The sequence below is a fragment of the Diplotaxodon limnothrissa genome, linkage group LG20, assembly GCF_057381915.1.
Source record: "Diplotaxodon limnothrissa isolate DT_005_m linkage group LG20, D_limnothrissa_male_GT1.1, whole genome shotgun sequence".
In the NCBI taxonomy this organism is placed as follows: Eukaryota; Metazoa; Chordata; class Actinopteri; order Cichliformes; family Cichlidae; genus Diplotaxodon; species Diplotaxodon limnothrissa.
In genome coordinates, this window is record NC_140615.1 from 28663567 (window position 1) to 28679956 (window position 16390).

A 16390-nucleotide genomic window follows, 5' to 3' on the forward strand; every position below is an offset into this window, starting at 1 on the left:
ATATGGTTACCAGGTGCTTGGCAACTCTTGAAGACACAGACTCATTCACCCTGCAGTGATGATGATATCTCAACCCCAGTAACACAGTGAACACAAACATTCAGGAAGAGCTATCTGTGCTTGTGTTTGTGTAATGTCTGTGTTCTCAAACTAATCAGTACATGTCACTGGCTCGCTCCTGTGTACGTCCTTGTAAAACACTTTGTCAGTCGCTATGACGTGCTTCAGATGCTTTTTAAGGTGTTAGCAATATGCTGCAATGAATAGCAGCACAGCCACACCAGCTTGCTCACAGTTTTCCATTTTCTGCCTAAGGCTATAGAGCTTTTTCCTGCATTCGTGGATTCCCACAGTTTCCACTACCAGCTGGAAAAAATATAGGCGAAAGGTCAGGGCAGTATTTCCCTCTCTAGCTCCCTTATTCCCCCTCCCTGTTTGGGTTCACGTTCATGGTCATGTTCCTATTTCACAGCAAACCTGTTCTTTTCCTGGCCAACACAGCTAACCCAGGTTCCCAGCAAGAGAAGGATAACACTGTGGTGAAACACCGAGGCGCAGCAATGATTCAGCTCACTCGGAAGTCCAGCTTGTTGCCTGTTGAAGCTTGAATCAGACAATAAAGTGAGTTCCTGACTGGAACAAAACAAATACTGATGGGACTTGCTGGGAGCAGGAGAGACGATTAGGACTTAGTGTTAACAGAAATTTGTGTCACGGTTTGCCGGGGCAAGCCGTGTGGAGTTGAAGAAAGGACCCAAAAGATGGCAGCTCTGGTGCAGGTGGGTATTTATTTACAAGGGTGGGTACAAACAGCAATGGTGGGAAAACATGAAACCGGAAACCTAAACTGGGTAAACTAACAACACAAACCAGAAACGAAGATGCAGGGAGATCCGGGGAAATACACATGGAGAGATGCAGGGAGACCGAGGGGAAACAACACAGACGAACCAGCAACTACCATGACAGAAGACACAACTTAAATACACTCAGAGAACACAGGGAGATTACACACAGGTGGGGAACACAGCTGGGAGTGATTAACGTGACGAGACTAGGGAGGCAAACTGAAAACACTCACATAAGACGCAGACCTTCACAATAAAACAGGAAACACATACACGCAATGACATAACCCACCAACGTAACACAGACTGGGGGACACAGAACATAGGAACATGAACCATGAAACAGAGGAGTACAAACACCCAAGGCAACCAAAACCACAGAATACTAATAAACTAAACATAAACACGGAGTCGCAGACTCCAGACCATGACAATTTGTGTTTTACTTCTAAACAACATTTTCAGTTTGATCTTCAGAGAATTTATTTTCTTCGTGGTTTGCATAAAATCTTTTTGTATTTTGGCTCATAAATCAAATCGACTGATCTGACATACTTTCAAAAGTATGTCACTTTGTTTTGAGTCGACTCCCAGCATTACCTTATTCACCTCTTCTTCACCCTGTTATGAAGGCTTTATTTTTGGTGCCCCTCTCTTCTTTCGGGCCTTTCTGCTTCTGCTGGCTGTCAGCTGATGATAAGACAGCAGCCCCAGGAGATAGGAGGTCAGACAACTTAACAGTACCAGAAGTAAAGTAAATGACACACATTACAAGGGGTGGAGAACTTAAAGGACTAGTTGGATAATCTGCGAGTTTCTTCTGATATTTGTATAAAAAAGGTGTTAATGGCGTTATATGTTGAAACAATTCATTACTTCCTACTTCCTCGAACACCTTTAGGTAAAACAAACACAGGCAGAGGTACAAAACTGGCTGCACATCTCTATCCAGAAAAACAAAAGAAAACCCACAAAAATCTATAAGTGGTATCATCGTGCCAAAGAAGCTCGAGGCAGGTGACTGTAATGTTTAGTGTGATTCATCCGTGTCCTATGCAGTCGAAGAGCTGTCGCAAGTAAGTGAATTTCATAGTAGCTTGTAGCCCTGTTTTCATGAGTTGTTGAATATGTGGCGTTATGAATACTTTGTCTACATCAGTTTGATCATATGGGGGAGAAAAAGGTTGCATAATCCTGCCTCAATGAGGTTTGCAATGCAGCCAGTGGAGGGTAGTAATGACACCCAGATGCAAAACCACAATTTGATTGTGAAGAGAAGACTTGCTAATAAATGTATTTATTTTTAAGGCTTTTAAGTATATTTTTTGAAATCTGGTAAGAGCTAGACTTACTGATCAGCTCTGTTTTACTTGGATATGGTAGCTCTACCACCAAAGCTCATGCACAGGTCATCTAACTTTGCAAGTGTTAAGACTACAAGAACATTGTCAAAACATAAATATCAAACCATTCTTTTAAAAATCCACACTATAACTAATCCACACTAACTGTATGAAACACTTGAAACTCCAAAGTTGGGGTCTTCCTCTTTGACACTGTCCAGTGTAACGTCTGGAGGTCTGTGGCCTTAGATAAAGAATTCCTTTTTGGATCTCATATTGCATACAGCCTGTCTGTACATGCAGCACTCTACAGTCCCCAGATAACCCTCACCACATAACGGTTGTCAGCCTTTCCTTATTACTCAGCACAGACTCAGCATGGTGGCGTTCTGTCACCAGTCCAAATTTACACAATTTACACAATAACAGCATCAGTGGGTGCCCATCCCTCCTCATCCTGGGAGAGCCCTGTGTAGACAAAGGCTCTCACCCTTTCTCTTCTCCTTCCTTCAGCCCTCCTTCAACCCTCAGGCCATGCGTGCATCCCATGGGTCGGGTCTGTCCCTACATGGGCAGAGCAAACAGGGCCTGTAAGTGGTGTCCTTGGCAAGGGTGTGCAGATAAACACAGAATGAGTGAGGACAGACTGTGCTCTCCAGAGGGGGCCGACAGCCCCTCGCTCGTGCTCCCCTGGAGAATATTATGAAACTTAATGAGGGGAGCTATTTTAAATTCTCTGAAGGATTAGGGTACCTAGGATGGTGAGAAGGACCTGCTTTTCAGCCACTCGTGTCAAACTCACTTCATTTCAGAATTATTATAATCAGGCTTTGTGCCTGTGTCTTTCAGTATAGTTTTAGCCCTCATCACCACCATCAGTTTATCTGCTTTACAGATAGCATGGAAAATGAGGAGCAGATTGCTCAGATGTGCAGGCTAAAAATAGCACAAAACAAGGATACAAAAAAGCAGATACATTTCCCATTCATCCATCCTGACGTCAGTTGAGTTCCTGTGTTTACAAAACCACTACTAAAAAAAAAAAAAAACCCTTTGAGCTGGAGTACCTCGGGACTTTTCTTCATCCATTCAAAAAGGTAACTTACAGTAATGTACTTGTACCCAGAGAAATACTGCAAGGGTCAAAGGCTAAAGCTGTGATCTGAAATTATATAACCTGGTCTCAAGGAGAGCAAAAATAACCTGCTCAACGTCGACTCATTTTACAGAAGGAATATCAACTTCCGGTTCATGAATGCGTACTGTTATATACGTAATAATGCGCCATGATTTCCAACAGGGGATGTAGCTCAGTGGTAGAGCGCATGCTTTGCATGTATGAGGCCCCGGGTTCAATCCCCGGCATCTCCACTTGTTTTACCAGGGTTTATATTTTGTGTGTGTTGTGAGTGGTGGAAGGCGAGCAAATACTGCGATACCTTCTCTTTTTACGAAGCTATTATTGAACGATAACGTTTATTTTAGCAGTGATCTGATTTGGATCTAGCACTCAGGTTAAATCAGGTTGAGATAAACTGTTAGCTTTTATCTGAATTTATTTTCTGAGTAGAAGCCTAGCAGCTAATCAAATGTACGCCTGTTTATTTTGCTTACATTGATTAAATCGCGTTTGCTTTACTTAGAATTTCAAGAGGAGGGTGTATGTGTGTGTTTTTCTTTTTTTGGTGTGTGTGTGTGTGTGTGTGTGTGTGTGTGTGTGGGGGGGGGGGGGGGGGGGGGGTTGTGCATTTATATTAAAAAACACGCGGCCTTTAGCAACCTAAGATCCACAGTAAAACATAATTAAATAAAATGTTGTTATAAAAATTAAACGATACACTTTTAGCGTGTTTTTGATTGGCAGGCCCTTCTTTCAACCGCCAGGAGGCGCTGAATCACATTTTATTCTTCAGCCTAACAAAGAATGTTACTGTATCTAGTCACTAAAACGTTGAGATTTATGAAAAATGGAGCAGAGGAGCAAAACTTTAACATACGGAGTAATGAAATATAGGGTACTTTATTTTTTGTACAAATAAAAACTTGACAAGTCTGTGCTCTACGCCATTAAACGTGAATATTGGCTATTTGATATAAGCTTAAGTTTTAATTGCTATTTTAATTCATTAGATAACCTTATAAAATATGCTTACATGCTGTGCTCTAATTTATGCACCTGTATTTATATCTTTATATTACACAGTAATGTTTTGCTAATCCAGATTATTACATTCTTCACACCATCATCAGGTTCTGCACGTCTACATCTTTATGTTTTACTTAATGTCCTTTACATTTTTGTATTGAGGGGTCTTGAACTTAATCTTATTATCTTGTTTGTAGTTTTTATTCAGTTTGAGGAAAGGGTGAACCCAGGGACGTGAGCACCAGAGCCTCTTTGTTACATTTGTGTGTTAACAATCATTATGCAAAATACTTCCAAGACATTTTTCTGAGAAACTGAAGGGCCGGTTTGGACAGTCAGGTCCATCTTTTCAGATGCCTTTAACTATAAATGAATAAATATAAAGGTGTGGTACACATGGTGATTTTCATGTACATGAGTAAGTTGTGCTGAGTTTTCAGACAAAAGCGCAACAGCCACACCTAATCACCTACATTTTCTCGCAGTATGTCATCAGGTCGTGTTTGTCTCTTAGTTCTTGCAAGTCTTAATTATTAAGAGGCATAGAGTCTACAGTTCTCTTACCTAAGAGAAAACTTTGTACGTTAATCTAACGTAGCTTAATCATTAAAAACAACCAAACAAAAAACTATGTTTATTTTACACCCACTGCAAACACAGATATTTACATATGATTTCTATTGGTGTATATTTGTCTTATTTTTTACAATTTTGAAGCAACACTTTAAAAATGACCTATATTCCTTTCAAAATGCTTCCTAGAAAATAATCTAGATCCAGCCTGACCCACATAATACAGCACATTACGAACTGAAAATGTTGTATCACAAGAACCTTTACATTTCCAAAGTGTGATACATGCATACAAAGTGTCATGCAAATATTGCTGAAGGTGGGAAAGGAGGAGAAACGTCAGTCACTTTTAACACCCCAGCTGCCTGCTGCACCACGTGTTTGTCCCATTTGAAATGCACGTTTAGACGCGTGCAAAAAGTGTACCTTTAAAAAAACACACAACAAAAACAAAAAACAGAAACGCAGGAGCCACAAGCTCATCAGCGAAACAAGTTAATAAAGGATTTGTAGAGGAACCATATTGCCTACAGAGATCAGAATCTTATCAAAAACGTCTTATCAAAAAGGTCAGTGTTTTATTTATCAAAGTGTTACATGACATGTTTTCTACAGAACGCATGCAAGTGTCGGTTTGCATAAAGATTTTCATTGATAACCACTAAAGAAAAAAACAACAACCCACCAACAGTGTGTTTGGTGTGTGTTTCTGGGCAGGTAGGATTCTTGTACTTCACCCTGTCATCAGCTTAAGTGCTGTTATGATCCAACCTGTTTTCTCACCTACTAATCACACATAACAGATTAATGCGGAGCAGCCAGATTATTGGCCAGATTATTTGGTTGTTTCTGACCTGATAATTGATTCGTGAACAGCAGTGTTATTTCTGGTCTACAGTCGCCCCCCTGTGATTAATCCTAGAATATCCCTTCTGTATATCAGTTCAGTTTATGAAGAGTAGGGGGCGCCAATTCCTCTCCTGAAAAATCACTAAATTAAAGTGGAAAGAGATATCAGAGAATTAGTGATTGTGAAGGCTGTGTATGGGGAAGGTATATTTATCAAGACTCAAAAAATGTATTGTCTTAAACACTGTGAAACACACTGGTTACCCTGGGGAACGAAATTATTATGTTGCGTGTGAAAATAATGGTCAGAATATAATGTGCATTGAGTTATGCATGTTAAAACATTCAGAGTGTATGAGTGTTATATAAAACTGTTTAATGTTTATAACAATGATTAATATATTGTGTGCACAGTTGCAAAGGTACAGGTTAGTATTGCCAGTGTAAACTATTTGTAGGGTATTATTTATAGAGTTCGTGTAGATATCAGACCGTATGATCAAAACAGATGTTTAAAATGTGAATATGAAGGTTTTCCCAGGTTTCATGTTCCGTTTTTTATGCTTATCAATGCTTGTCACTTACATGTTTTAAATAAAAATTGTATTGAATTTTTTATTGATTTAATCCCCCAAATTTGCATATGTTTTTATAAAGTTGTTAACTTTCTTTCTTTCTTTCTTTCTTTCTTTCTTTCTTTCTTTCTTTCTTTCTTTCTTTCTTTCTTTCTTTCTTTCTTTCTAATTAACACATTTTCTGCAAACATATTTAACAAAGCTTTACGTGAGACATGAGCTTTGGATGAAAATAAAAATAAAAGGCTTTCAAAGGAGTAATTTAGATTAGATCACACTATGCTGTAAAAACAAAGCAAAAAAGAAAAAAAAAGCATGCACTTTCCTTATGTGCTCTTTGCAAGAGCTTTAATTTTGCCTAGAAAAAAACTGGCCATCAACTGACCTTTGCTTGTAGCATATATTACATCAAAGGTTGCCTGTGATTGGACTGTGGTGTCTGCATGTTATCCAGATAAGGGTAGAACAGAAGCTTGCAAACAGACGCACAGAAACAGACGCTTGAATGCATCTGGGCAAATTCCATCTCTGTCAGCATCTGGAGATGGGAATTGATCCGAGTTTTAGGATTGAAGGAAAGAAAAGCAAATGTAAAGGCACAGAAACTAACTCTGTGCTTCAAATTTCCAGAAGTTGTTTTAAACAAACATCAGCCTTCATCGCCTCATTTAAAGAAAGAAAATGTTTCCATCTATGTGTTTTCTCATTACCAAGTCTGTTGTCTTGTCAAATGTTTGTTTAGACGACCGCCGTGCAGCAGCAGAAGTCTATTATCACCAGAGTTATTATCTGGTGGTGACAGGTGTATGAAAACTGTACATAATGCAATACGCTTGTGCAGCATACACACATTGATGAGAATAAGAATAGCGATGATACTTATTATTCAGCATTTTAGTAGTTCCCGAAAATCGGTGTTTAATATAATAGTAAAGAGTAAACAATCTCACTTTTATTTGTTCATCTGACCAACTTAGCTCTTCATATTTAACATAAAAACACTGTTAATTTGTATTTTCATGGTAATCACTGACAGTTTGTCAAATTATTATTTCAACTCTTTAGACTTCTGCTACGTGCTGATTGTAAAGAAACAACTGTCATTATGATATCTGGCATTCAGCACAACAAACTCCACATTTGTAGCATATAAAACACAGTAAATGAATTATAACTGATGAGAAAATCAAAGTCAAATCTGACCGCCTGATTTGGCCACTTCAGTTCGACATCGTCATTTTTGTGCTGTAGCATTAATAGTTTATTTAAAGTTATGTTATGCAAATCCTATGTTATTAGTATTTATCCTGACATGAAGTGTAAATTGTGTTATGATGATGTGTTTTTTGTTTGCATGTATGTTTTGTTTTCTTATCCTGTATATGTCTGTATGTTTCATAGTGCACTGTCAAAATGTAATATAAGGAACACAAAGCATCAAATCCAAGAAAAACTGCCTTTATAAAGTAGCAGCTTATCTTCCTATCATATTTTCATGGCAGGGGTGGAGTTCAGAAAGACATTGCAAGTTTAGGATGGAGATGGCACACGTGAGATTTGAACAGTCTGAGTCTGGTAGAAAAGCACAAAAAGATTTTAGAACCAAAATGTAGTTATTGTCTCTGTTTAAGACAAAACCCGTGGTTAAAGCATACAGAGGATACAATGTCAGTATCACAATAAATAAAGGTGACATAAAAAAAATGAAATAAAGTCTAGTAACCCTTTCACTACAGATGTTTAACCATTTAAATGAGCTAATTCCCGAAGCTCAGGCTTTATTTATCATGATGCATGTGTCGCATGGTTTATTGTAAGACTCGTAGGTTTTGTATAAAGTTGTAGCTGAAGTAATGCAACTTTTAGTTACATTTAGTTGAGTACAAAGTACAATATTTACCACTAAAGTAAAGCACAAAATGTCTTTAAATATGTAACTTGACCTTATCCTTACTATAAATCTAACGACGCTTTTGCTCCACAGTTTCAGTGGCAGACTGTTATTGTGAACTGGCGCCATTTAAATGAAAACTAATTGAACCGAGCCTTTGAAATTGTTAGTGATGATTGAAAGAGCCACTGTAAATGTAAGTGAGTGTGCAATTCACTTGGCTGATTACAAAAACAGACAATATCCAGTCGATTGCATAAACTCCTGGTAGACCAGCTTTAATCTGCATGATATGTCGGTTTGCCTCCCCACATCAAAATGTGCTTGAATGGGCCGGAGTTTAACCACCAGTGATTGTGTCTTGGAGAAAGAGACTGGAACAGAAACATGTGCAATCCACAGAACATATGTGTCGGAGTCCACCTCTGCATTCCTCTGGGATAATCTTATCTCCCTGCTGATGAGCTTAAAGACCTCTGAACTGTAGGGCAACACTCTCACATGCACAAGCACAAACAAAGCAAACTTGTGGTGGTGAAAGGATGGAGCATTTTGTTCAAGGAACAAATATTTTCCATCCTGTGAGTTGAAGATATAACTGCTCAGTTTAATATGTGAAAATGCATCACTTAGTAAATTAAAGACTTATCACCTTTCTTCCAGATTAAATTAGAGGCACACCAGGAGGGCTACAGTATTCCTGCCTATCATCAATTGTTGTTCAAAGAAGACTTGACCTGTTTTCAGCCTGGAAGTCAATATGCATAAACAAATGCTAATGTGCTTGAGTGGCTGTTACCTGCTGCTTGAATAGACTGAATGGTAACAATGCACCTGGCTGACCAAAGGTGATCAAGGTGGTTTTAAAATGCAAAAAAAGGGTTTTAAGCTGCACTTGAGCAAAAGAAACACATGTCCAAGCAAGTGTTTGGATGTTGATCTGATGTGTGATGTCAAGATAATGAAATGGTGACTTGCTCAGAAAAAAAAAAAAAAAAAAACATATCAAAACATTCTAAATAAATATGCTCAGCTCCAGTAAAAGTTGGCTAAATAAAAGATTTAGGAGCTTATAATGTTTATCCTTATTGTATTATGAGATGGGATGTGTGCCTTTATTTTGAACATGTTGAAAATAATAAAACAACAACAACACAGACCCCCCCCCCCCCCCCCCCCCCCCCCAGGGTAAAATGACAAATCTTAATAAATAACTTTACAACTGTTTAAAATGAGTACGAGGAGACAATCTTATTTATTCCCTCTACTTTGAAACTATTTAGTAACTTATAACCACAAGTTTCCCCCTGTTTTTGCCCTGTCCTATCATAAATCCTTTCTTATAATTTGTTACATGAATTAGGTTTTATAACCTCAGTAACATGAAAAGAGATTTAGATATTTACAGATGTATATATACACATAAATGTACACACACATACATGTATAAACACACATAGTGTTTAAATAGTGCACACTCTGTACCTTGCAAAAACATATTTTTGTGCTGCTTTTTAATAGAGTCATGCTGGGACGGTTCATCACTCAGTGTGTTCCACAGCTTCACTCCTTTTTTATGTCGTACGGATACATGAATGTTTTAAATTTAACTTATTCTCTAGAAAACAATTTGAGCATACTGTGAGTAAGTAGATTGTTTAAAGCTTCGTACATAATTTGTGCTCCTTTAAGATTTATATCCAGTATTAAGGAGCCCCCCCCCCCCCCCCCCCACACACACCCTTCTTCTCTGCAATATGGAACATTTATAAGCACTAATGAAACCCTCTGCACAGTAATTTGAATACAGTGATATCAGTCAGCAGTAGAGAATGTGAAGTGATTTGAGATCCAGTATATGTTTTGCTTTAGTTAATACTGTATGTTTTATATGAGATTTACAGCTTATTTTATCATTTATTATCACACCAACAAACCTATTTTCATGAACTTCTTCCATGTCGAGCCCATCTATATGCACTTGTTAATTTCTTTTAAAATTCCCAAATGACCTTATTTAACTTTCTTTAGATTTAATGACAGTTTGTTCCTGTCAAGCTTCTTTTTTTTATTTTGCACATTTATGAAGTGATCACAGTGGCTCCTTTAGATTAGCCCCAGAGAAAAAAAAATATTTGTGTGATTTGCAATAAATACTGATTTAAAAATATCACATACCTGACATATATCACTTATATAAATAATGAATAATTTTTGACCCTGTACAAAACTCTGGATCTTCAATTTCAGGATTAAGTGCTCAAAAAATGAATCCTGAAGTAAAGGTTTGTGTATGACATTAGAACAGACTGCTAATAATTTCTTGAGAAGAACAGGGGATAAAGGTGCAGAAAAGCCACAATGTGATGTCCCCACACAAGGACACAGAATCTAATGAGAATGAAATGGGGGCGGTCAGCAGTGGTCAGCAGCTACAGAGGTTTAAAATGTCAGTTTGACTCCCACTGATTTTATATTGTATCACTTTCACAACTCACGTTTATAATACTTGATATATGCTTTGTTTACATGCAGCTGCACAGGTAAGGCTTGCTTTGAAATGTTCCATTCAATGCCAGAAAAAAGTTATACTTTATAAATGAATGAATGCATTCATTTATGTGTGCATACAAGAAACACATTTTATCTACAGTACACTGGTGATGAAATATTTACTAGTTTAGCAATGTACAATTCAATGAAATGACCTATTCCTGTCATTATAAAACGGTCTATCCTCATACAGAAGACAATTTATGATGCTTTATAATGTCATAGAAAAACAGTAAGTTGTTCTTTGTACTCTGAGTTTATTGATAAACGCCCAGAGTTTAGTTTTTGTAACCTGCTCTGTACTACAGTTTATCCTGGACTGTGTGACACCTTTTCTTTTACCCTTTGGTTTCATCCATATCTTTATTCAGTTTTCTAAAGAACCCAGTTAACGTTAGACAGACAGCGTCTCGTTTTAGTTTTGTGGTTCTCCACCAGTAAAGCCCTTCTAAGATGATTCTGAATTAAGACTCGTCCTCCACAACAGTTTCCTTTTGAGGAGGCTTTGAGAACACTGGCTGCTTTATTCTGGAGGCCAGAAAAAAGAATAACATCTGTTCCAAGCAGAAAACTTTTCATGTCTTCGTGTCCCCACTGTGTCATGAGGTCACTCCAACCCTGTTGTGTCACAAATTGTCCGCAGACACACTGCTCTGCACGGAGGGGCAGATTCAGCAGTGTATAATCAGCTGTTTTCACTCTTACTTCTTCAAAAGAGAAAATCTTATGAAAGTGTGTCAGGGTTAGACACACACGTAATCATATCACTGCGCATACCTTTAATGTCAATTATTTCAACTGACTTTTAAGAGTCAGGTTAAACATGCACAGAAGCACCGCTCAGATCACTTTCACGTGTGTCTTTGCTATTTGCTTTTGTTTTTACTGCCGACCTGCCCTCATGACCCTCCAGCCTACGTGGCGTCGGAGTCAAGGAGCGCTCTAACGATGTGTGAACTATCGGGCCTGCCATGACAATGGCGCCTTGAGACAGGTGTATATACACCCTTTACACACTCTCTTTTGCAGTGCTAAATAGGACCAGTGAAGACTGTGATGGTCTTGTCTAGTGAATGGCATTCACGTGATATTCACACTTAGAGGGTGCACGGTGACTGCTGGCATTTGCAAAAGAAAAAAAAAGATTGTGGGTTTTTAACATTTTGTAGATAACCCGTCGACATAGAGTCTTTTAAATATACATCTGTCATTTCAGGAGGATGCTTCAAAACAGTTTTTGGCAAGGTGACTTTTATCCTTTATTTATCCAGGTAAAAAGTGTCACTGCGATATCTGGTCAAGAGAGCAGCAGAAACAGCAACAAATAGAACACAACAGTACCATAAAGGTATTTTATCTGTCCATAAATTACACTTCTTTTGGGATTGATTATTACGTAAAACACAGAATGGGTACAAGTAATAAGGATATTTACAAAAAGAGGTACTTTCTTTTTTTATATATATACATAAATCTTTAAGACTAGACAATATTTACCACTATAACCAATCTAAGCAAGGATATTAGAGAAAAATACAGCTTTCTAAAGTGATCAAGGTAAAATAACTTTCTGGTATGTAATAAAAAAAATATAATAATAATAATAACAACAATAAACCTTTGCCTGCTGATCTTTCCAACGGTCCCTGTAACCCATGCTCACTTTAGTCACAAACACAACGGAGACAAAGACATGACTTTTGATTGGAAAACCTTGGGGTGAAGTCTAAAACATCATGTGATGCTCATTCGAGAGAAGCGCCTAAAGTGGATTTAATAGGTCTCAGTTTACATCATCATGTGCTCCTGTCGGCTCTGTTAATTTTTTACCTTATATCACGCTGTGAGCAATCTGGAGAACAGCGGCGCCTTTATTCAAACGGACGTGTCCCCCGCAGAGAGAGAATGAGAGGGGTAGTCAGTGAGGACAAAACCTCAGCTTATTCTCATTTGCTTGTAAAAGTCATGTAGTGTCACTTGTTTTGCAATGCAATGATAATGGTGAAATTCTCAAACTGCTTATGCGATTACTTCTGACATTTTTGCACATTATTGTGCGGGTTGTACGTAGAAATAACAATATTTTGTGCAAATCAGTGCCACAAATCTTATTTTTTAACACTGCTTTTCGGGTATTTGTGAATATATATATTGTGCAAAACATATTCTTCCACCACAAACCACTGACTGCATTGCAGTATGGACCAACAGAGGACGCTCAAGTTATTGCTGGCCCTTTTTTTTTTTAAAGGGCTGCGACTTTTTGGTAAGGTGTATGATTTATTTCTTTGCAAAATTATTGCAAAAATGGGAAATGCTTTGGTTTTGGTGCTTTTCCTGCAGGACGCCCCGTTAGGATTACCGTGGACATATTTGAACTCATATCAGGATCTTCGACTGAACACAATATAAAAGTAATTTTTTGGCCCTGAAGGCAAACTTCTCCCCCTCCGTCTGTTTTACATATTCACTTCTCCCTCCGGGTCTTCCTCACAATGAAAAGCATTGATATGCACATTTCAGTTCAGGTAGGCTATGAAAACAGTTCGGCACATTGAATTGAACACTCCGCCGTTCACATGACAATACGCGTATGCCCGATGTTTGAAAGTCAGCCATTAGAGGCGTGAAATGCATAATTAGATCAGGGCGCTGCAACAGCTTTTGGCACATTGGTCACCTGTGATGAATGGAGCCGGTGGCGCCCAGCCCGGACACACGGGGGTGTGTATGTGGGCGGAGACGTGCCCACCCACTCCGCTGCTTCTCTCCTCTGCTTACTATATGAGGAGGCAAGTTTGGGATCCCCCAGACAGATTCAACTTTGGTAGTCGTCTTGTCAATCTTCCAAGAGTTTTCTCTCCACCCCGACAGGAATCTGCTGTTTGCTCAAGCTGTGATTAGAGCGCACAACGCCTTGGACTGTATTTTTCCCCCCGTTTTTTATTTTGTATTGTTATTCCATCGGTGAAGCTAGAGCTCAAGATGCCTCGGTCGTTCCTTGTCAAGAAGTATTTTCCCTACAAGAAGCAGCATAATAGGGAAAGCTACCCGGAGAGCCACACAGGTAAGTTTGCCATTGTCCGTGATTGTATGCAAGATATTTGCGAGTGCATTAGACACATAGGGAATCACAGTCATGAGCTCCCCATCAAGTTACCTGCAGACACATAACAGTCATGTGGCAGACGTGATAAGGTGTATACCTGTCATGTAGCAGCTTGGGCATTCCTAATTCTTGTCCCTGTCACCTGGAAAAACTCATGATCAGAAAGCTTATGATTAAAATAGGCTGTAACGTGAACCCGAAGAATGAAAACAGGTTTAGTGGTTTATTAGATCGTCTGTCCCATTTAACTAACCTGACTTCATTTCCTTTGCATCTCCAGCTTTTGTGCCAGAAAATTTTCCACTGGCTGAGCTTCCATCAGAGAACAGCTCTGCACTGACCTGCCAACCCGCCACGCTAATATTCAGCGTGGACATCCTGCCTCGACCTCACCCCCTGATTTCCCCAGAATCTCTCCCCCCTTCACCCACGGGCCCTTTGGACCTCAGCAGCTCTCCCTCCTGCAGCAGCGGTGAGGAAGAGGAGGACGGCGGACGTACTTCAGATCCACCAAGCCCAGATACAATTCAGCCAATCTATCACTGTTTGCACTGCACCAAGAGCTACACCAGCCTCTCTGCATTTTCCCAGCATCAGATGTCCCACCAGCTCCCCCCCTGTGCTCCCGAGACTCCTATGACCACAGAGGCTTCAGCACGCCCGGTCTTCCACTGCAAACACTGCCCCAAGGAGTACAACAGCCTGGGTGCCCTGAAAATGCACATTCGATCACACACGTTGCCCTGCGTGTGCACCACGTGTGGCAAGGCTTTCTCCAGACCGTGGCTCCTCAGAGGACACATTCGCACACACACAGGTATGTCAGACAATTGATTTTTCCAAGATCTGTAGGCTTGTTAACTTAACAGCTGGTTGCACCTTGTTCTCATTGATATTCATTGATGTTTCCTGATGTGTGAGCAAATGCTGGGGGGGGGGGGGGACATAATCTAATCTTCCTCACAGGTGCTTTGCATGTTAAAAGGCACTCTGCATTAATGAAGTTAGTGTGTCCTACCACTGTTTTCTGTTATCTCTAGAGTATCTGAAAAAACAATGACTCGGGGGTAAACTTTTGTTAATGTGTTGGGAATGTTGGGCTGGCACTGATTGTCTCTCTCTTTCTTTCTTTTCTTTTTAACCAGGTGAGCGCCCCTTTGCTTGTCAGCACTGTAGCCGGGCCTTTGCCGATCGCTCCAATCTGCGCGCCCACATGCAGACCCACTCTGAGGTGAAGAAGTACCAGTGTGGCTCCTGCTCCAGGACCTTCAGTCGCATGTCTCTTCTGAACAAACACAGCGCCTCCGGATGCTGTCCTTCCTCGTAAAAGTCACATTCCTCCTGTTGTCCTTTCAGTTGAAGCTACCTGTTGTGATGGGAGCCAATGCTATTAGCTGCGCACACACACACACACACATGAAAAAAAAATGCAGTTATACTTTTATGAAATGTGCCTTAATCAATTAGAGGATCAGATTGAGGTCCTATCTGTGGCACAATTTTGTCTCATCCATTGTGATTTGAGAGCAGGTGGACATTCAATTAATTCCCAGGGGAGCCCATTGGTGCCCGCCAGTCCGGGACTTTGGCAATGTTGCAGCTGCTTGTGTTTGTGTGTGTGTGTGTGTGTGTGTGTGTGTGTGTGTGTGTATGTGGGGATGTCCTTCCTCACTATACTATGCATACATGACATGTGTGTATCTGAGCAAATGTGAGTGTTGAGACAGCTGTCTGCATGGTGCACTGTGGAGGCAGGGCGCCGAGGGATGTGTTAGCTGTGACCTCGACAACAGGTGACACCCCCCGCCTGGTGTGCCTCTCTGCAAGCCAGAAACACTTTCAATAGGCACTCCAATATATGTGCGTTATAGGACCAAAAATACACCTTGCCTTTTTACAAATGTCTCATTTGAAAAGAAAAAAGTTGTCATTTTTAAGTGGAGAGTCACAGGAAATAGTGGAAATATACAACAGACACTCATGATGTGCAACAAATGGTTCAGTCAGCCAGGAATTGAACCAGGGACTAACTGCTCAGGGCTATTTTACAATCTAAATGACATTTGTATTTAGGATAAGTGTTGACATACAGTTTTTATGAAACATTGAACTGAATGTGCCTTTTTTAAAGGTTGTGAATTTTTCTGTCATTTGTAAATAAAAGCATTGTTTTAAAATAACAGCTCGTTCTCGTCTGCTTCTTGTTCTTTAAAGAAGTGTGTCAGCAGGCTTCTTATTTAAATACAAATGAGTTCATCAGGACAGACATGACAGTTTCTGAATGGGAAGATAGAGCTGTGCGTTGTTGTATATGGGTTCATGTGTGTTAAGGGGGAGCGGTGATGGGTTTGTGTGATGCTGAGTGATGAGGGGAACACCTGCGCACACCTGCCAGGCTGTCAGCATGCACAGATGGAGGACACATGCCCAAGAGGCGGGGAACACTGCGGTTGCAGGTGCGGGGGAAAAAGGCAGGCAAGTAAACTGGCGTCAAAGAAGATGG

General features: G+C 39.8%; 1 protein-coding gene and 1 non-coding gene across 2 annotated transcripts; both read left to right on the top strand.

Annotated features, from left to right (window-relative positions):
• The first annotated feature begins 3490 nt into the window (after window positions 1–3490).
• Window positions 3491–3562, top strand: trnaa-ugc (transfer RNA alanine (anticodon UGC)). Its single transcript has one exon. It is a non-coding gene; the product is annotated as a tRNA-Ala (tRNA).
• A 10201-nt stretch (window positions 3563–13763) lies between these two features.
• Window positions 13764–15214, top strand: snai1b (snail family zinc finger 1b). Its single transcript, XM_085345102.1, has 3 exons — window positions 13764–13845; window positions 14168–14704; window positions 15033–15214. The coding sequence occupies exons 1-3, from the start codon at window positions 13764–13766 to the stop codon at window positions 15212–15214; spliced, it is 801 nt and encodes a 266-aa protein (XP_085201228.1).
• Window positions 15215–16390: the final 1176 nt, after the last annotated feature.